Genomic DNA, 21,985 nt, shown 5'->3' with positions numbered 1-21,985 from the left:
TCCCACTCATCCTTTGCAGTTTGTTCAAACTCTTGAATGTTTACAGGATTCTTTTTCCCAATGGCAGATTTCAGCTCACCCCAAAGATTTTCAATGGAATTAAGGTCAGGACTCATTGCTGGCCATATTAAAACAGTCCATTTTTTTCATTTTCAACAATTCAATGGGTACTTTTGGATGTGTGCTTTAGGTCATTATTTTGCTTGAGGACCCATGATCTTCAACTCAAACCTAGTTTTCTTACACTGGTAGAAATTTTGCTTTAAAATCTCTTGATAATTCTCTGATTTCATGTCTCCGGTGATAGTCAAGGCCTCCAGTATCAGACACAGCAAAGCAACCCCACAGTGTGATGGATCCTCCACCATGTTTAACTGTTGGAAGGGTGTTCTTTTCCTTATAAGCTTCTTTGTGCTGTCTGTAAACAAACTGTTGCTTTGCACTGCCAAAGAACTCTGTTTTTGTTATATCTGTACACAGAACATTTTCCCAGAAGGATTGTGGTTTGTCAATGTACTCTTTGGCAAAGATCAGGCTTTCCTTTTTATGTATTTTCTTCAGCAATGGTCTCTTCCTTGGCCTTTGCCCATAAATCTGTGTTTGGTTTAGTGTGCGGCGTATGGTACTTGTTGAAGCGATGACTCAAGACTGTTCCAGGTTGGTTGGCCTTCAGGTCTTTGGATGTTTGGCGTGGTGTTTTTCTACCATTGGCCCCAACCTTTGAAGACATTTCTTCGAAATTTTCCTCTTTCCCCCACGTCCAGGGAGGTTTTTGACGGTACCATGCTTGTCAGACTTTTTAATAACATTACGCACTGTTGAAACTGGGATACCAAGGTCTTTGGAGATGGCCTTATACCCTTTGGATGTTTGTTTTTGCTAGTAATAGCAGTTATGATGTCCTCAGACAGCTCCTTTGTCTTCACCCTTGTGACCAAGGAACAGGGCCTACCATGGGGCTTTTACAACACTGAAGTCATCATTCATTGGCTAGTTCATGTCATATGGTACTAACAATCACCAGTGATTCTCATTTGTGATTCACTACAGTTGAGTCAAAATGTGTTTTAATACTAATTTAATGTAAAGGGTTCCAATTATACCAGTGTCACAGCAAGCTTTAGGCTGGTTTCACACTTGCGTTGGGCCGAGCTGCGGAGGGCTGCATACTTCCTCCATTAAGCCCCGCCCACTGCCGCACATCTTCCATTTAGCTCCGCCTACGTCAGCATGCGTCCTGCGTACCTATATTTTAACATTGGGTACACAGGCCATGTGGATGCCTCCATATGCGTCGTTTTGACGCTGAGTTGAATGCAACATGTTGCATTTTGTTGCGGTTGGCGACTTGTCAAAACGACGCATGCGGAGGCATCCGCATACATTCGTTTGGCCTTTGTACCCAATGTTAAAGATAGGTACGCAGGCCGCATGCTGACGTAGGCGGAGGTGAGTGGAAGAGGTGCGGCAGTGAGCGGAGCTTAACGGAAGAAGTACACAGGTGTGACATCCGCAAATGTGAATGTAGCCTTAGATTTGTCTATTTTTCCCTCCCATTTTTTTGTTCTAAATTGTTGTTTATTTGCTCTTTTGTATATAACACCAGTGCTCTATACAAAATAACTGTTTCACTTGATTCATTTTTTTCAGGAGATATTCCACATTATGAACTTAAACTTCTTGGGTGCCAATAACGATGAGCTGGGCTGTACCCATTATAGCCTATGATGCTATTCACATGTCTGTGTTTTTTGATGGACCGTGTGTCCATGCAATATTCACAGAGGCATTTCCGTTTTTTTTTTTCTATCTATGAAAAGGGCTGTAGCGATTCAACTCGCTCAGGAGCAACGGGAGACAATCAGCAGGCATGTTCATTTCTAAGTTCATAGGGTTTATTGCTCCATAACCCATAAACCAGCACATAACATAAGGAATAGCCTTTAGCTCAGGTGAAAGCAAGCATAAGTGTCCATGATTTCAGGCTCAGTCCTGGCGCCTCAGCAAACACAGGAGGCCCATCCCTCCTCACATACAGCCAATATACACAGGCCTCACCGGGTCAGCAGCCTCAGCACGTGGTCTTCAGGAAGGTAGCACACCTTCCTCCACATAGGCCTGCCGGGACCTTCCACATGGCCCAATCAGATCCATGTGCTCGCCCTCATGTGACCGGACCTCAGGTACCTTATATGGTCCATAACCACACCCACAGGTGATCACATGGCTATGACCCCACTAAAGGTCCTATTACACACAGCCACACATATACTTTACTATGACACTCTTAAACACACCCCTGGGTGGGTTTGTAGGTAACCAGGTACGCCCATCTCTCTAGTTACCTGGAGACTTCTCCCTTATACATTGAAGCAACACCTCAGCAATATCATTGCTGAACAACACATAAGTCTCCATCCCAAAGCCACCCATGTTGGGATACACAACGGCCATTCCGTGTTCTGCCATTCATCCTTTCTCCTGGGACATCCACACAGCGCCCCCTAGCGGACTCAGTGGTTACTACACCACAGGGCTAAGTCTTTGGGTCTGTGAAAAATCTGTACAGGACATGGATAGGAGAAGCTCTGTAATTAATTTCTTTATGCATTTATGAAAAACTCCTACACTGATGGTAAAATGGACACACTGATGTCACCAATACCATCTTTTCACATATAAACATGAACGTGTGAATGAGGCCTAAGTGGTATAGAGGGATCACTATACAGTCCATCACAATTGAATACACATGCTGGAGGAATGACAGGGCAATGCATGCAGAAAAGCTATAGTATGCGTGTGACATGCATTGCTGCTGCTTCTGGTACTCTGCACAATACCGCATTCAGTGCAGAGGAATATTGTGGTCCGGATCCTGCCGGCTGGCTGCATGGGCTGTCCTACATATGGCTGCACTCTCCCCCTAGTTACAGGACATGTGTGCAGGTATAGAACAGGATTGCAGATGGCGCTGATTCTTTCTTTGATACGTTCCAGGCATTGTCCTGAAGTCAGGAGGTCCATACTGAAAAACTCACAGCCTTGCTGGAAATGGTATTCCACAGTCAGTAACAGAATTTCTGGTAAGGAATCTTCTGAACTTAGCACAAAGTTGTTATTGCTTTTCATGTCTTGTATTATAGAACGTGCCGACTTTTTATGAGTTACCGTATTCTCAACATTGGACGTTGTCCCCTCTTCACAGGGTTGGGGGTCTCCAACTGCTGGAGATCAGGGCTCTGAAACACTCCAGTCATTGTCTGCTATCTCCAAACTCATATCTTATGGCTTTATCCGTAACTGTCCAAACAAATAAAATATCACATTACTTCTCCCAGATGCTAAACACCAATAAAGGTAAACTACATTAAAAGTATTAACAGTTCCATGTACCGCAAAATGGCACCAAACAAAATATACAGCTTATCCAGCATTTAGCTCCATTGACAGAAAAACAAAAAAGTTGTAAAACATAAAAACCGATACTGACCCACAGAATAATGCTAGGGCAGGATTTTCACATAGCATACATTCACTGTCCAAGTCCGGTTTGCGATGTCTGGATGGGCCGCAGGTCTACTGATCAGGGCTGTGGAGTCGGTTAGCCAAACCTCCAACTCCAACACCGACTCCTCAATTTTCATGACATCGACTCCAACCGACTCCACCAAAATGGGCTCCGACTCCACAGCCCTGCTACTGATCCCATCTTGGTGGCCTCATAGGCTGTTGAGATGCAGTCTGTACTTGAACAGTGAATTTGGATGTGTGAAACCGGCCTTCATGTAATTTTTCCTGCACAATGACCTGCATATAAAGGAAACCCAGGATCGAATTGGCTAGAATTGTTTTTTCATTACTAAGTGTATGGGAAAACCTGTTTTGTTTATCATAAAATGTCTTATCTGTTAGGATCCACATCCTTTTACCTCCAGGGAACCCTGATCCCCTGTTCTTAGTGCAAAGCTTGCTTATCTATATACAGGGTGGGCCATTTATATGGATACACCTAAATAAAATGGGAATGGTTGGTGATATGAACTTCCTGTTTGTGGCACATTTAGTATATGGGAGGGGGGGAAGCTTTTCAAGATGGGTGGTTACCATGGCGGCCATTTTGAAGTCGGCCATTTTGGATCCAACTTTTTTTTTTTTCAATGGGAAGAGGGTCATGTGACACATCAAACTTATTGAGAATTTCACAAGAAAAACAATGGTGTGCTTGGTTTTAATGTACTTTATTATTTCATGTTTATGACCACTTATAAAATGTGTTCAAAGTGCTGCTCATTGTGTTGGATTGTCAATGCAACCCTCTTCTCCCACTCTTGACACACTGATAGCAACACCACTGAATAAATGCTAGCACAGGCTTCCAGTATCCGTTGTTTCAGATGCTGCACATTTCATATCTTAACAGCATAGACAATTGCCTTCAGAAGACCCCAAAGATAAAAGCCTAAGGGGGTCAGATCGGGAGACCTTGGTGGCCATTCAACTGGCCCACGATGACCAATCCACTTTCCAGGAAACTGTTCATGTAGGAATGCTCAGACCTGACACCCATAATTGATGGTATGGTGTGGTATATGGGGTACAAAGATAGTGGGGTCATTCTTCATCAGTGGAAACCTCAGTGCCACTGGATATCTGAAATTGCTACATGTTGATGTGTTGCACTCTTTATACACTGAAGATGGCACGTTCCATGAGTTTTTCCAGCAAAATGGTGCACCACCACATTATGGGTGTCAGGTCTGAGCATTCCTACAAGGAATCTGACCCCCTTAGACTAGTTGGTATCACCAACCATTCCCATTTTATTAAGGTGTATCCAAATAAATGGCCCACCCTGTATATCTCTGTTATTCACCATAATGTAGGCACATAATGCTGACGTCTAAGGTAACGTCTCTCCTTGTGTAAAGTGACATGCCAGTGTCTGGAGACTGTGATAAAACACTCCGGGATCGCCTTTGCTGGGGTCAAAGGTCACGTGCGTTCAGCATGAAACTCAGGCGCACAGCCAGGGTCCGGGTATAACTGACACTGGGTCAGGTTTATTAATGGTGAAAGCAATTCATAAAGAAAAAAAACATAAAACAAATCCTTGCCTGTCTGGCACTAACTAAACAAGGTACAACCTAACTACCAACTGGCGGGCTTCTCCCATCCAGCCAAATCACAGTTGCAGTGGGCACTGCTTTCACTCACGTGTGTCTCTCACACAGACAGGCTCTCTGTGTCCCCAGGCTGAGACACTCACACAACCACCTGGCATCCTTTTATATCCGCCTCCCATTATTCATTAGTAACCAGGTGAGATACTGACCAGACTAGGCCACATAGGAAAGGTATCTGGGCGAGATATACCTGCCCTCATCCACTATTCCCACATGATTCTCACAAGACTTATAGGCAATGCATTGCTCTTCTAGGAATTATCGGTTGTTCCAGCCCCATTTAGGCTATGTGCCCACGTTAGCATTTTAAAACTGATACTAAACCGAACTTCTTCCCAGAAAACGCGCGTTTTTGTTTCCTATGAGTCCAGAAGACGTGAGGAAAAAACACATCAAAAACGCGCGGTTTTGATGCGTTTTTTTCCTCGCATCTTCTGGACTCATAGGAAACAGCTAAAAACGCGGACTGAAGCGGAAAATAATGAGCATGCTGCGTTTTTAGCCGCTAAGCGTTTCCTATGCGGAAAAAACGCATCAATTGGCACAAAAAGGCCAAAATGCATTAAAATTAATGGGATGCTTATTTTAAGTGTTTTTGAAGCGGTTTGACCCCGAAAAACGCTTCAAAAACGCTAAAAAAACGCAACCTGGGCACACATCCTCAGTATCTGGGAAGTGTGGAATCATGTAATACAGTTATTCATTAAGGCTATGTGCCCACGTATGCAGAAATTTCCTGAGCAAAACCTGATTCTGTCCCATGAAATCCGCATTTTTATTTTTCGCATTTTTGTTGCGGTTTTTTTTTTTGCACGTTTTTTCCAGAGCATCCACATTCGCATTGAATATAGTTGGAGATGCGTTTTTTTCCGCAAAATTGATGAACATGCTGTGTTTTTTCCGCGATGTGTTTTTTATGCGAAAAAAACGCATCATGTGCACAAAAATTGCAAAATGCTTTAGAAGAATGGGATGCTTAGTGTATGCGTTTTTTAAGCGTTTTTGCATGGGAAAAAAACGCTTAAACAAGCAGAAAAAAGCGCTTACATTGGGCACACAGCCTTACTATTATTTTTGCTGACTAAAAACAATTCTTGTGTGCAAAAATTAGGAAATAATTAGGTTAACTCCTTCCTGCCAAAGCCCGTTTTCACCTCTCTGAGCAGGACAAAGTTTTTAATTCCGACCAGAGTCCCTTTATGTTGTAATATCTCTAAAATTTTTCAACATATCCCAGCGATTCTGAGATTGTTTTTTTGTTTTTTTTTTTTCGTGATGCATTGTAGTTAATGGTAGTAGCAATTTCAGGTTTATATGAATTGTGCTTATGAAATCATCGGTCAAAAATCTTACAATTTTTGAACTTTACCTTTGGCACCATAGTCATACTGCACAAAGAAGTTAAGAAATAACATTTACCGCATGTCGACTTTACATCAGCTTCATTCATGAAACTGCTTTTTTCGTTAGGTTGTTAGAAAGGTTAAACTTTTTAGCAGCAATTTTTCCTATTTTTCAATGAAATTTTCAAAACTTATTTTTATTAGGGACCACTTCACTTCTGAAGTGACTCTGAGAGGCCTATGTGACAGAAAACACAGACAAGACCCCATTTTAAAATCTGCATCCTCATTGTATTCAAAACCACGTTCCGAAATTTTCACGCTTTAGGTGCTTGACAGGAATTAATGCAAATTGGAAGAAAGTAATGAGAATTTTTTTTTTTTCTAAAATGTCCCAAATTTTTCATAAGAGTAAAAGGATAAAATGGACTCCATAGTTTGTTGTACAATTTCTCCTGAGTGCGCCAATACCCCATATGAGGTTGGAAACTACAGTGCAAAGCTCAGAAGGAAATTATCTCTATGTTGGAGTACAGATTTTGCTGGGCTGGATAGCAGGTGCCATGTCACACTGGCAGAGCCCCTGAGGTGCCAGGACAGAAAAAAAAACCATATGAGGCGCCATTTTACAAACTACATCCCTTAGTGAATCCATCTAGAGGTGCAGTGATCATATTGACACCACTGTTGCCTCACATAATTTAATACCATTGGGCAGTGAAGAAAAAATAATTCAATTTTTACCACTAAAATGTTGTTTTAGCCCCAGATTTTACATTTTCACAAAAGGAAATAGGTAAAAATAGCCCCAGAATATGTTATGCAACTTCTGAACGTGGAAATACCCAGTATGTGGCCTAAGTTTGTAAAATATACCCTTGGAATCTAGGATTTCATCTACGGCTGTAGCGACGATTTTGACTCCTTGGTGTTTCCTGAATTGGATGTTGCGTAGTGAAAATTACAAATATGCCACTGTAGTGGCCAATACATTCTGCCCAAGGTTATGGTTCTAAAGTTATGCTCCCTGTTTATTATTTAGGCTCTCCTCGCTATAGTATTACCGAACATGTTGACTGAGGCGCTCAGAAGAAGGGTGGCATTTGGATTTGACAGCGCAGATTCTGCTGAATTTCTTCTAGGAGAGCCATGTTGCTTTCCCAGAGCCCTTGAATTACCAGTAATGTTGACACCCTCTATTTTTATGTTTACAGGTGATGGAACTGAGTGGGGATTTGCTTTTGTGGGTTGAGTGGAAGCTTTTATTGGTGACATTTTGTAACAACTTTAATACCAGGTTCACATTTATCCTGTTATACGAAATTCATGATTCAGATAACACTCAATGGATCCATTCACTATAATGAGGCAGTGGAATAACTCTGCACTCTGCATGGCCTCTGTTCAGTAGTGTCCATCTTTTCAGAGGTGCACAAAATCGTGGCGAAGCGTGCATTTGTGTTTGTCTAAAAACATTGACCACCACCACTAGATCATAGACCAGACTCGGTCCAGAATCTCCATTTTCCTCATTATAGGGAATCTTCCACCTGGGGTTACATCTGAATCATATATTTCAGAGATTTAAACCCCACTGTAAGCGCTCAGCATAGAGTGCAAGATAAATGTGCGCTGAGCCTTGCTGTAATCTTTGGGAGACAGATCAACAGCAGTTCAAGAATCGCTTTTATTTATTTTTTACGCCATTCCTCGTGCGGTGTAAGTGCTTAGATGACTTTATTCTTTCGATCAGTATGATTACAGCAATTCCAGATTTATAAAGGTTTATTTTCTACATTTCATTACTACCACGCACATATTTTGCATCACCATATTTTGAGAGCTTTAATTTTGCCATGTTCTTACTGACAGTTATGAGAGGGCTTGTTTTTGATGGGGGAGTTAAAGATTTTAGTGATACTATTTTGGGATACATAAAAATTTTTGATCCCTTTCTATGACAGTTTTTTTTTTTCCTTTAGAGTAAAAATTTGTTTTTGTATGGCTATATTCTGAGAGTTATAGCTTTTTCAGTCATCCGCTAAACTGCATCCGCTAAACTGAGTGGTGGCTTTATTTTGCGGGACAAGATGACATTTTCAGGGATATCATTTTTATTGACGTACTAATTTTTGATCGGGTTTTATCCAACTTTTTGTTCAGTTATGATACCAATATGTGTATTTTTTGCTTTCTACATAAAATGCCAATATTTGTTGGTGTAATTTTTTTTTTTTTTACAATAATTTTCTTTTTTTATGTATTTTTTTGTATTGTTACAGTTGTTGTGTGTTGTTTTTTTTTTGTTTTTTTTATATAATACTTCGTCCCCCTATGGTGCACTGACAGAATGCCTTTGAGATCCTGCTTATGGCATGTTCTCACAGGCCACTGTGGCTGACAGACCCGTGGGTCATTATTCAAAGGGTTAACCAGGCAGGGGCAGTGCAAGAATTGGCCCTGGCTGTTACAGCAGGAACTCTGCTATCAGTTAAGACAAGCTCACAGTGACAATTGTGCAGGCACAGATCCTGCGCCTGTATAATCGCCAAGATGTATCAGTACATCTATTTGTGGGAACACACAGCAAAATAGGACATGCTGTTACATCCAAGGTGGGGAAGAGTTTAAAGGGGTTTAAACACTTTTTTATTTACGGTATGTAAAAAAGCATAGAGAGCATCTAATCCAACTCCCACAACCTCAGGTCCAGCGCTGCTCCAGTCTCAGTGATATGACTGTAGCAGTGACGTAACGTCAACAGTAGAGTTGAGCGTCTTTGGTCGGATCGGGTTTCATGATGACATTCATCCACTCAATGCCGACTTTTATTCCCCATTGACTTGCTTTGGGGTCGGGTTTCGGACGAAACTCCGGATTTTTTTTCCCTAGTCGGACCAGTTTCATTCGACTCAAATTTTGTTTCATTCGGGTTTCACGAAACCCGATCCGACCAAAGTCGCTCATCTCTAGTCAACAGCTCTCTTCACCGCTGCAGCAAATCACTGTCCTCTGCTGATGTAGACTTTCATCACTTTAATTTTTTTTCTTCAAGCTATAACAGAGAAAATGCCATCCAAAAATAGTGTTTGTGACCGTAACCTAAATGAGTTTTCCCATTAGTATATATACGGTAATTATTTTTAAGATCTGTAGAGCAGACACCCACCAGTTATAACAGGGACTGCATATCTTAACAGTGGGAATTGGCGTTTTGGGCATATTACTGTAGCAGTGAATATATATATATATATATATATATATATATATATATATATATATTTTTTTTTTTTTTTTTTTCAAACAATGTGAAAAACATATAGCCAGCTCACCATAAAGGAGTTCCTCGATGCAATAATCGGTGTTCACCCTATACTTTGCACGGATCCAGGCAGGGAGTATGCCCCAGCAAATAGAAATATAAGAAAATTGGGATCCAGCAAAAGGATGAAAGTTCACCAGATTTGTAAAAACTTCTTCTTTATTAATCCATTATGTCATAAAAAGTATGAGGAACTCCAATCAATTAGTAGCATTCCAGCAAGGGACTACATGTTCCAGCCATGCTACATGTAGTCCCTTGCTGGAATGCTACTAATTGATTGGAGTTCCTCATACTTTTTATGACATAATGGATTAATAAAGAAGAAGTTTTTACAAATCTGGTGAACTTTCATCCTTTCGCTGGATCCCAATTTTCTTATATATATATATACAGTGGGGCAAAAAAGTATTTAGTCAGTCAGCAATAGTGCAAGTTCCACCACTTAAAAAGATGAGAGGCGTCTGTAATTTACATCATAGGTAGACCTCAACTATGGGAGACAAACTGAGAAAAAAAAAATCCAGAAAATCACATTGTCTGTTTTTTTTTCATTTTATTTGCATATTATGGTGGAAAATAAGTATTTGGTCAGAAACAAAATTTCATCTCAATACTTTGTGATATATCCTTTGTTGGCAATGACAGAGGTCAAACGTTTTCTGTAAGTCTTCACAAGGTTGCCACACACTGTTGTTGGTATGTTGGCCCATTCCTCCATGCAGATCTCCTCTAGAGCAGTGATGTTTTTGGCTTTTCGCTTGGCAACACGGACTTTCAACTCCCTCCAAAGGTTTTCTATAGGGTTGAGATCTGGAGACTGGCTAGGCCACTCCAGGACCTTGAAATGCTTCTTACGAAGCCACTCCTTCGTTGCCCTGGCGGTGTGCTTTGGATCATTGTCATGTTGAAAGACCCAGCCACGTTTCATCTTCAGTGCCCTTGCTGATGGAAGGAGGTTTGCACTCAAAATCTCACGATACATGGCCCCATTCATTCTTTCATGTACCCGGATCAGTCGTCCTGGCCCCTTTGCAGAGAAACAGCCCCAAAGCATGATGTTTCCACCACCATGCTTTACAGTAGGTATGGTGTTTGATGGATGCAACTCAGTATTCTTTTTCCTCCAAACACGACAAGTTGTGTTTCTACCAAACAGTTCCAGTTTGGTTTCATCAGACCATAGGACATTCTCCCAAAACTCCTCTGGATCATCCAAATGCTCTCTAGCAAACTTCAGACGGGCCCGGACATGTACAGGCTTAAGCTGTGGGACACGTCTGGCACTGCAGGATCTGAGTCCATGGTGGCGTAGTGTGTTACTTATGGTAGGCCTTGTTACATTGGTCCCAGCTCTCTGCAGTTCATTCACTAGGTCCCCCCGCGTGGTTCTTGGATTTTTGCTCACCGTTCTTGTGATCATTCTGACCCCACGGGGTGGGATTTTGCGTGGAGCACCAGATCGAGGGAGATTATCAGTGGTCTTGTATGTCTTCCATTTTCTAATTATTGCTCCCACAGTTGATTTCTTCACTCCAAGCTGGTTGGCTATTGCAGATTCAGTCTTCCCAGCCTGGTGCAGGGCTACAATTTTGTTTCTGGTGTCCTTTGACAGCTCTTTGGTCTTCACCATAGTGGAGTTTGGAGTCAGACTGTTTGAGGGTGTGCACAGGTGTCTTTTTATACTGATAACAAGTTTAAACAGGTGCCATTACTACAGGTAATGAGTGGAGGAAAGAGGAGACTCTTAAAGAAGAAGTTACAGGTCTGTGAGAGCCAGAAATCTTGATTGCTTGTTTCTGACCAAATACTTATTTTCCACCATAATATGCAAATAAAATGAAAACAAAACAGACAATGTGATTTTCTGGATTTTTTTTTCTCAGTTTGTCTCCCATAGTTGAGGTCTACCTATGATGTAAATTACAGACGCCTCTCATCTTTTTAAGTGGTGGAACTTGCACTATTGCTGACTGACTAAATACTTTTTTGCCCCACTGTATATAATATGTATGTGTGTGTGTGTATATATATATATATATATATATATATATATATATATCTCATAAATATATGAAAATTGAGAGCAGCACAAGTTGTTAGGGATGATGGGTGAAGGCTTTTTATGAAAACACTTCACAACATAGTCCAAAAAAAAGCAGCCCCATAGATGTGATGTTCCAGCTTTATGGACTGAGCCTTTTTCAAGCAACAATTCAATGCAGGATGCGAATATAAATAAGGAGAATCCAAACACAATCAAATAAACATTGCCAGAACAATAAGGATTACAAATACATTTATGTACAAAAACTCTTAAAGTGCCATAGAGATTAAAGTGACACATATAATGTCTGATCTGAATACACGATTGTGTAAACTTTTCAAAGTTCACTTATTCATTAAAAGGAGTTTTCCACTATTTGGCCAACCCCTTTTGAAACGCAGTAGTGGCCAGTGTAAAAAAAACAAACAAAAAAAAGTGCAGATGCTCACCTCCCGGACCACTGCCGGCAAAACTGTCCTGGGAGAAGTGCAAGCTCTGCAGGTCATCAGTGGCTGTGGTCTCTGGTCTTTTCGATCCTCTTCAGCGATGAGTCCTGCTTGTGTCTTCAACCCAATGATAGCTTAAAATTGGTCTGGAGACCACATAGGCAACGTCATGAAGAGGCAATTACGAGGCAATGTCACACCAGTCATCCCTGAATTATAGTGTGGGTTGGCATAATGTATGGTACCCAGTCCCATTTACTCTTCATTTCAGTTACACTAACAGCTAGTTAATTATTAGGTACCCAACACTCCTCAGGAGTGTATAAATGGGTACTTTAGTAAATGTACCAGCACTTACTTACACATGGAAAGTGTCAAAGTAATGACAGAATTCCCAGTATGTGTAAACAACATAAGCTTCGGTCAAAGGAAATAACGCACCATGTGCAACAAGAAACAAAAAGTACAATACTTTATTTGTCCATAAATGGTTGCATATACAGTAGAAACATATACATTGCATAAAAGCCAAGTTAAAAATGCTTTAAAATCAAGAAAGTGGAAGAGCACCAAAAAGTGTGGTGTAGGATCAACAATTAGTAATTATATTACTCGGTATAACATTTTTAAGGGGAACGTTGCACTGATGGATTTAATCACTGATCTAATACCAATGATCGCAATTAAGTTCAATGCTTCTAGTAAAGGGATTGGAAAAATCCCTAATATGTGACATTTGTAAAAAGGAGAAACAAAACTTTCAAATAAAGGATTAGAATAAGTTGTACCAGGGATACATGTGATGCACAACACTTCAAATAAATGATTAGAAATATAGGGAGGTCAATCTGCTTCTGGAAAATTGATGGTATCAATAGAAATAGAACACTCTCCTTCCAATAAAGAATTTTAAAATTTCCCATACCCATCCAATATGAGATAAGATAAGAAATAACCTGTCAGCAGGTTTTCACCCACAAACTATTTATTTGTGCATGTATCTCTTTCAAAGCAAGTCCAGCAATACCTTTACATGGCCGCTCCGTTCTTCTATTGCTGAGAAATCTACATTTGAACTGATGTGAAAATAGGACTGAAGAACTATTAGTAGTTCTGAAGCTTTTGTCACTCCTGCTCTGTTTCCTGCCAGCATTACCTCTTTCTGCTTGACTGACAGCTCTATACTGTGTGACTTCATGCAAAGGAGCCATCAGTCAAGCAGAAGGAGGTGGATCTGGGTGGAGATTAGAGCTGGGGTGACAGAGGATTCAGATCTACAGATAGTTCTTCCGCCTCATTTGCATATACATTCAAACGCTGAATTCTCAGTAATGAAGGAAGGGACTGGCCATGTAAAGGTATTGCTAGTCTTGTCTTTGAAAGTGTTACATGTGTAATGTAAATAGTTTGGGGTGTGAAATTCTGCTGTCAGATTCCATTTAACCTCTTCACGATGTACATACAGTATATGTTCTATATCTTGTCCCTGACTTTCCGCATCTTTCCCAGTATATGACAGCTGATTTAATTAGGCATCATGTGCCTTTAACAGCCCTGTTAAAAGGAGGGAAGAAAAAAAACGGAAACTCGCTAGAAGTGAAGAGGTTAAGGAAGCCAAATATATTATACCATTATATTGACACCATCCGACATGGATTTAGATAAACATAAAGTAAATAGTATAAAGGTGCTAAAATGAATAGATGGCGTAACAGTCAATAGACTTATTGTTAAACACACAACCCTTCCAGTATGGTATTGGAAATGTATGTGATGTATACCCAGTAGTAAAGCGAATGCCACCAAACCTTATCTATCAAAAATGATCAGTATCAGTAAAAATAGAACCGGCTCCAGTCAATATGGATTTATAAAATTAATCGATACCTATCCAATATGGAATAAGGTTAAAGCAGCTAAGAAAAATATTATGTTATAAAGTTGAAACCATCCAATATGTGAATACATGAAGTAAATGATAAAATTCTGCTATCGTGACTAGAAGGAGTAAGGATAAATAGATCTATTGTAATTTAATATAAACCATAAATATAGAAGAGATAATAACTGGCGAAGAAAAAATACTGAAACAGCCAACATAGAAAAAATCAAAAAAACTCACACAACAAGATTTGGCCTTACCAAAAACCCTGTCTGATGACAAATGCACATCTAGCAGGATCCAGCAGGCCTCCACTAATAAAGGCAAGGGGCAGCACAGGTGCAAACTACTGATAAAAACAACCACCCCACACCTAACAAAACATGGTGGGGTAGACTGCCTAGTAGGAAAAATGCACATAGATGAGGCTTGCATAGGACGCCAGTCACACATACACTCACTGGCCACTTTATTAGGTACACCTGTCCAACTGTGTGTTAAGACTTAATTTCTAATCAGCCAATCACATGGCGGCAACTCAGTGCATTTAGGCATGTAGACATGGTCAAGACAATCTCCTGCAGTTCAAACCGAGCATCAGTATGGGGAAGAAAGGTGATTTGAGTGCCTTTGAACGTGGCATGATTGTTGGTGCCAGAAGGGCTGGTCTGAGTATTTCAGAAACTGCTGATCTACTGGGATTTTCACGCACCACCATCTCTAGGGTTTACAGAGAATGGTCCGAAAAAGAAAAAAAATCCAGTGAGCGGCAGTTCTGTGGCCGGAAATGCCTTGTTGATGCCAGAGGTCAGAGGAGAATGGGCAGACTGGTTCGAGCTGATAGAAAGGCAACAGTGACTCAAATTGCCACCCGTTACAACCAAGGTAGGCAGAAGAGCATCTCTGAATGCACAGTGCGTCGAACTTTGAGGCAGATGGGCTACAGCAGCAGAAGACCACACTGGGTACCACTCCTCTCAGCTAAGAACAGGCATCTGATGGCTACTTTCAGCAGGATAATGCGCCATGTCATAAAGCTCGAATCATCTCAGATTGGTTTCTTGAACATGACAATGAGTTCACTGTACTCAAATGGCCTCCTCAGTCACCAGATCTGAATCCAATAGAGCATCTTTGGGATGTGGTGGAACGGGAGATTCGCATCAGGGATGTGCAGCCGACAAATCTGCGCCAACTGTGTGATGCCATCATGTCAATATGGTCCAAAATCTCTGAGGAATGCTTCCAGCACCTTGTTGAATCTCTGCCACGAAGAATTGAGGCAGTTCTGAAGGCAAAAGGGGGTCCAACCCGTTACTAGCATGGTGTACCTAATAAAGTGGCCAGTGAGTGTATATAAGTGTGATGCAAAGTGTCTGGCTTGCAACCAATTAATGACGCCCATAGTATTAGCAGGCGGGCTGCTACAGCACTTAAATATGCAACAACACAGTGACAGACGCCCCAATAGACCAAGCCACCAAAAAGAGGCCCAACTGCATCCTGCAAAAGATAATATAAGTGCAAACAATTAATGCATACAATGAGTACATTAAATGAGGTATTAGTTAATATTTTGGCCAATACCTCATTTAATGTACTCATTGTATGCATTAATTTTTTGCACTTATTATATTATATTTAGTGCTGGAGCAGCCCGCCTGATAATACTATGGGCGTCATTAATAGGTTGCAAACCAGACACTTTGCATCACACTTATATATGTGTGACTGGCGTCCTGTGCAAGCCTCATCTATGTGCATTTTTCCTACTAGACAGCCAACCCTACCATGGTATGTTAGGCGTGGGGTGGTTGGTTTTATCAGTAGCCTGAGCTGCCCCTTGCCTCTATTAGTGGAGGCCAGCTGCATCCTGCTATATGTGCATTTGTCATCAGACAGGGTTCTGGTAAGGCCATATCTTGTTGTGAGTTTTTTTGATTTTTTTCTGTGTTAGCTGTTTTGATATTAGTGTTAGGGACCTGCAATATCATGAGGAGCCTTGATGGTGGCTTGCAGGCTTTATCTATTTTGGCCAAAATATTAACCAATACCTCATTTAATGTACTCATTGTATGCATTAATTTTTTGCACTTATATTCTCTTTTGCAGGATGCAGTTGGGCCTCTTTTTGTTGGCTTGGTCTATTGGGGCGTCTGTCACTGTGTTGTTGCATATTTTAGTGCTGTAGCAGCCCGCCTGCTAATACTATGGGCGTCATTAATAGGTTGCAAGCAGACACTTTGCATCACACTTGTATATGTGTGACTGGCGTCCTATGCAAGCCTCATCTATGTGTGCATTTTTCCTACTAGGCAGCCTACCCCACCATGTTTTGTTAGGTGTGGGGTGGTTGTTTTTGTCAGTAGTTTTCACCTGAGCTGCCCCTTGCCTTTATTAGTGGAGGCCTGCTGCATCCTGCTATATGTGCATTTGTCATCAGACAGGGTTTTTGGTAAGGCCATATCTTGTTGTGTGAGTTTTTTTGAAGAAAAAATACTCACCCAAATTCATTCTGTGGCGCTCCTACCATCCCACTCTCAGAAAGGTGTTTCCCATGTGTTTCTTCAGGGAGTATGTTATCCTTTATCTTGATCAACTTACATTCAAATGCATTGACAAAACCCCTCATTGATTGGAAGCAGTTTTAGCCTCCAAGGGAGCAAATGATCATTGTAGTTACTGACTCTTTTTTCATAAATAGAACTTGTTTTCAGCTCTTTTTAGAGTCTGCTGTATTCATGAAGGCTTTTATTTCCTGCTGTACGGCACTTTGCATCTCTTTCATCATTTTCGGTGGCTATTGTGGACATGGTTTGATGGGCATGTAGGTCTTTGATATGTAAATCTGTTATCACCTTTATATCTTCTATCTGTTGCTGCATTCCTGGAAAATTAGCATTTTCATTCATACTCAAATAAGGCTTGAAGACCCCAATTCATCAAGACCAAAGTTGTTCACAGGGATGTGCTCCTCACACATCTTAAGGAATGCCACAACTCGTCATTAATTAGACTAGATGTAGCATCATGCTACAATTTTGGTGGAGTTCTCGTGTATTCGCTTTGAAGAATCAGGACTTATTGATTGTGGTATGACAGAATACTTCCCTAGCCTCTGTTTCCTGAACTTCTTTCCCTTCCCAACACCAGCTTCTTTAGATAGATTGATTGATTGATAGCTTACTTTCTTTGAGGTCAGGCTCCAGACAAGGAACTCCAGAAGAGAGCTATCAATCAATCTAAAGAGGATGGTGCTGGACAGAAAACAAACCTAGGAAGGCATGGACTCTGGAAGTGCTCTGTCACACCCAGAGCACTTAACCCCTCATTTGTGTATTAAAGAGTACCTTTCACCATTTTTTCATTTTCAGCTAGACACATCATGTATTGGTATCTGCAGAGCAGAATAAAGCTTTTTTTTTTTTAAAAAATTGTCTCTCTGTTGCAGAGATATTAGCACTCAAAGTATTTGCCACCTAATAGGTTAACCTTTGTTAAGTCAAAGTGAGTATCATCAGATAGTAACTCCTACAGAAAAATAATAAAAAAAGCATTTTATTCCGCTTTGCAGCCACTATTACATTGTGTGTCCACTTCATCATGAAAAATTTGGTGAATGGTGCTCTTTAATTAAAGGGCTAATTTCTCAGGAATGCAGCAACAGATAGGTGATATAAAGGTGTTGAAGGATTTACATTTTAAAGACCTGCATACCCATTAATGTGTTGTTTTTTTGTTGTTTTTTTTTGGGGGGGGAGTTGGTCTTACTGAGAGATTTTCTTGAAGATTTGTGATGTTTATAAAAGACTCAAGTTTCGCTACAATTTCTCTCCAGGGAAAGGGAGGTGTAACATGAGTACCTTTCCCACTTACAAATAGGAGCAGTTACTACAAACATACAATTCCTCATATGCCTTTTGTCTGAGATTGCGCTGGTGGTGTGAAAAAGAGTGCTTCTGATGATGAATTCTTCCCCCCTTCTCTAGACCACCTCGATGTCTTCTTCCCCCTTGCACTCACCATGGAAATTAATTTGCGCGAAGCTTGTGAATGAAATTGCAGAGAATTGACCTGCTCGGGGAGAATGGCAGCATCCTAGTACCAGGCCGGTACAGAGAGCGTGCTGACTACATAAGCTGGCTTTTATGAGCGTATTGACCATAAATCGAGCCTCTTATTATTTTCTCACTTTTAGATTTGCCATAAGTGGTTTTAGTAGAATCTCTAAATGACTGCCATGATTATTCTGCAAATTACTCGACGCAGATTGATCAGAGGTCTCCCCTCATTGGTGAAGCGGATCGTTACATCTTCATGTCACCGTGTGACAGAGGTGAAGGAAATTGATCAGACACCTTTAAATTTTCTGTTTCATTGAACCAAAATCGTGTCGTGACATTGATTTCCAATCCCAGCCTCATTAGGGTTTGACACTGTTTGTTAGCTGCTTAGTAACAGATTACGGTGTGTCATTCATGTGCCTTTTGAGACTCGTCTGAATTAATTGTTCCCTGTCAGAAGTTTGATGGCAAAGCAATAAAATGTGAGAATTATAGTTTAGCTGGTTATTATCATGCTAATGGCAATGTTAGCAGTGAGTGAAGTTTGAAACGGGAACTTGGGACGTTTGACTTATTACAGCGCGATTCCTAATCATCTCACATCAGTTCGGAATTTGTAAGCCCTGCGTTCCGATATGCCCATTAGATGGTGCTGCCAGCAGTGCCTTTCCCTTCCGAGTTATTGCTGATTGCAGAGCTCTTCTAAGAAATCCTCCTTGTATTAGTCGGCACATAGGCTGTCAGTACTGCAGATGTTTGTCGTCAGCAGATTTTTCTCCTCTGGTACAAGTATGCCGTTCTCTCTTACGGCCCTTATGTATAATATAACCACGTTACATTTAGAATTCATATACCGTTTTGCTGGTTTTACAATCCCTATTTACGTCAGATTTGGAATGGTATCTGCAAATTTCTGTAATATGGTGTATTGTTATTGGATCTTGACCAAGCAAGATTCTGTGGTTTTGATGTTGGGTAATCCTGGAGCGAATTATACAAGGAATAGACTCCACCTGCACGTTCAGAAGAGCACATCAGTCTGCTTAAGAATCTGTTTACTCTTAAAGGGAACCTGACAGTAGGATTTTGTTATGAAATCCAAGAGCAGCATGACATAGGTGTTGAGACCCTGATTCCAGCGATGTGTCACTTACTAGTCTGCATGTTAAGATTTCAATAAAAGAAGTGTTTTATCAGCAGGAAGTTATCACTACAGGGATACAAGTCTTGTATCTCCTAGTCTTCCTGCTGTTTTTTTTTTTTTTTTTAAGCCCCACTGCTGATTAGCAGCTTTCTGTGCATACCAAGTGAACATAGAAAGTGGCCAATCTGTGTGGGCGGGGTCATACAGGGCTCAGCTTTCTAAGCACTGCTAGATTTGCAGCAGAGAAAACTTGGATTGTGCTAAAAAATAGCATGCAGACCAGTAAGTGACATTAACGCTTTAATCAGGGTCTCAACCCCTCCATTATGCTGATGTCAGATTACATAGAAAAACGTAATGGCAGATTCCCTTTAAGGCTATGTGCACACTTGCTGAATTGCCGCAGAAATTTCCGCTGCAATTCCGCAACTCCCTGCCGTGGGAAATCCGCGGGAAATACGCATGCGGAATTCCCGTGAAAAAATAGCGTTTTGCAAGCGTAATTAGCTTGCTGAATGCTTGCGTTTTCTAAGCGATCTGTAGCATCTGATTGACAGGTTGGTCACACTCGTCAAACATAGTGTTTGACAAGTGTGACCAACTTTTTACTATTGAGGCTGCCTATGCGGCATCAGTAGTAAAATGATATAAAGTTAAAAATAATGAAAAAAATAATAAAACGTGATATTCTCACCTTCCAGCGGCCCCAGCAGCGTTCCCATGCCTCAGCGATGCTCTCGGCAACTCCCGTTCCCATCGATGCCTTGTGACAATGACCTGTGATGATGTAGCATCACGCGAGACTGCTACATCATCACAGGTCATTGTCGCAAGGCATCACTGGGACCGGAAGATGCCGGCAGCATGGCTGACAGGCGGGAAGGCTGCGTGGGCTGCCGGAAGGTGAGAATATCACGATTTTTTACTTTAATTCTTTTGTTAACTGGGATATGGTACCCACGGCCTGGAGGAGAATCTCCGCTCCTCCTCACCGTGGGTATCATCCACACATTTTCCGCTTACTTTGCGCATGGTGGGCATAGCCACATGCGGAAAGTAAGCGGAACAATGTATTCCTATGTGTGCGGAATTCCCGTGATTCTGTAAAAAAGAATGAGCATGCTGCGTATTTTTCCGCAATGCGATTCCGCTGTGGAAAAATACGCAGCATTAGCACAGCATGTGCGGAATGCCATCGAATTCAATGGGTTGCGGATTTTTAGCATTTACGCAGCATGAAATTGAATAAAAACAGAATTTTTACAGTGTTAAAAGTGATGTGATGGCTTTGCTAGTCTTGTCAGTACATCGATGGTGATATCAAATGTATATACATTTTTGTTTGTTTTGTACCTTTTTATTGATTTTTTGTACTTAAAGGGGTTATCCACTACTAGGACAACCACTTCTTGATCTAAATGTTTGGCCGCGATAAAATAAAAAAGCCTATACTATATCCCGTGTCAGCTCCATTCCAGCGGTTTCGTTACTTGCGGACTCGGGGCTCTCATGCTGTTGTTATGATACGTGGTTCCCGGCGGCCAATCAGTGCTGGCGTCACTGTCTCCGCCTTCTGTCGAATTGAACATGAACAGGAAGTCCGGGCTGCAGCTGACCTCTGACTTCCTCCTCATGTTCAGTTTAACAGAAGGTGGGGACAGTGACACCCCCGCTTATTGGGCATTGGGCACCACGTGTCATAACAACCGCACGAGAGTCCCGAGACCGCGAGTGCCGACACTGCAGGAATGTTGCCAGCACAGGAGCTGAGTATAGGCTTTTTTATTTTATCGGGGCCAAGTGTTGAATATGTCAAGTACTGGACAACTTCTTTAAACCAAATTATTTTTGCAGGTTTTTTATTTTATTTAAGCAGTCGTTCTGAGAGCCAAGATTATTTTTTGTGTATAGAACGAAAGTTTTTTTTCTCTAGTTTGGGGAAGTATGCAAAGTAACAAATTTACAACAGCTTTTTTTATTCTGTTTTGGCGTTATCATATGGGGTAAAATACGTAAAGTTTGTTTTGTTATTTCAGACAATTGCTTGTGTATTAATACCAATTTTTTTTAGATTACACTATTTATATTTGGAAAAAATGGGGTAATTTCAACTTTTATATATCTTGTATATTTTTATATTTTATATATTCTTTAAAAATGTAAAAATCATTAACTTTGTATATGAACCTATGTTTGCTTGATCGCCTATGAAACACACAGCTATACTATAGAACTGCAGTGTATTTTTAAGAATGGCGATGTCCTATGAGGAGCAACCTCTGGCTGCACTTTAAACTACAGCCCCAATTCCCAAAAAGTTGGGATGCCACGTAAAATGTAAAGAAAACAAGAATGAAATGATTTGGAAATCTCTTATAGCCAGCCATATTTTATTCACAGCAAAACGCAGATCAAAAATGCAAAGTTAGACATTTTCCAAATTTTCCTGAAATTAACTACCGTAATTTAGAAATTGATAGTATCTGTGTTCCGTGTTTTGCTGTGAGAGATTTCCAAGTCATTGCATTCTTGTTTTCATTACATTTTACAC

At 40.8% G+C, this 21,985-nt stretch overlaps 1 protein-coding gene across 1 annotated transcript in view; it reads left to right on the top strand.

The window, feature by feature from the left end:
- Positions 1 to 21,985, top strand: part of FARS2 (phenylalanyl-tRNA synthetase 2, mitochondrial) — a 478,466-nt gene that overhangs the window by 3,860 nt on the left and 452,621 nt on the right. Inside the window, 1 exon segment of the mRNA XM_073567345.1 lies at positions 3,001 to 3,086. Coding sequence (XP_073423446.1) covers positions 3,001 to 3,086 — 86 coding nt within the window.

Source organism: Dendrobates tinctorius, unplaced genomic scaffold (assembly GCF_039654945.1).
Source record: "Dendrobates tinctorius isolate UK_male_01 unplaced genomic scaffold, ASM3965494v1 ptg000004l, whole genome shotgun sequence".
Taxonomy (NCBI): Eukaryota; Metazoa; Chordata; class Amphibia; order Anura; family Dendrobatidae; genus Dendrobates; species Dendrobates tinctorius.
Note: the sequence above shows the minus strand (reverse complement) of the source record. Positions and strands in the feature narration are given on the sequence as shown.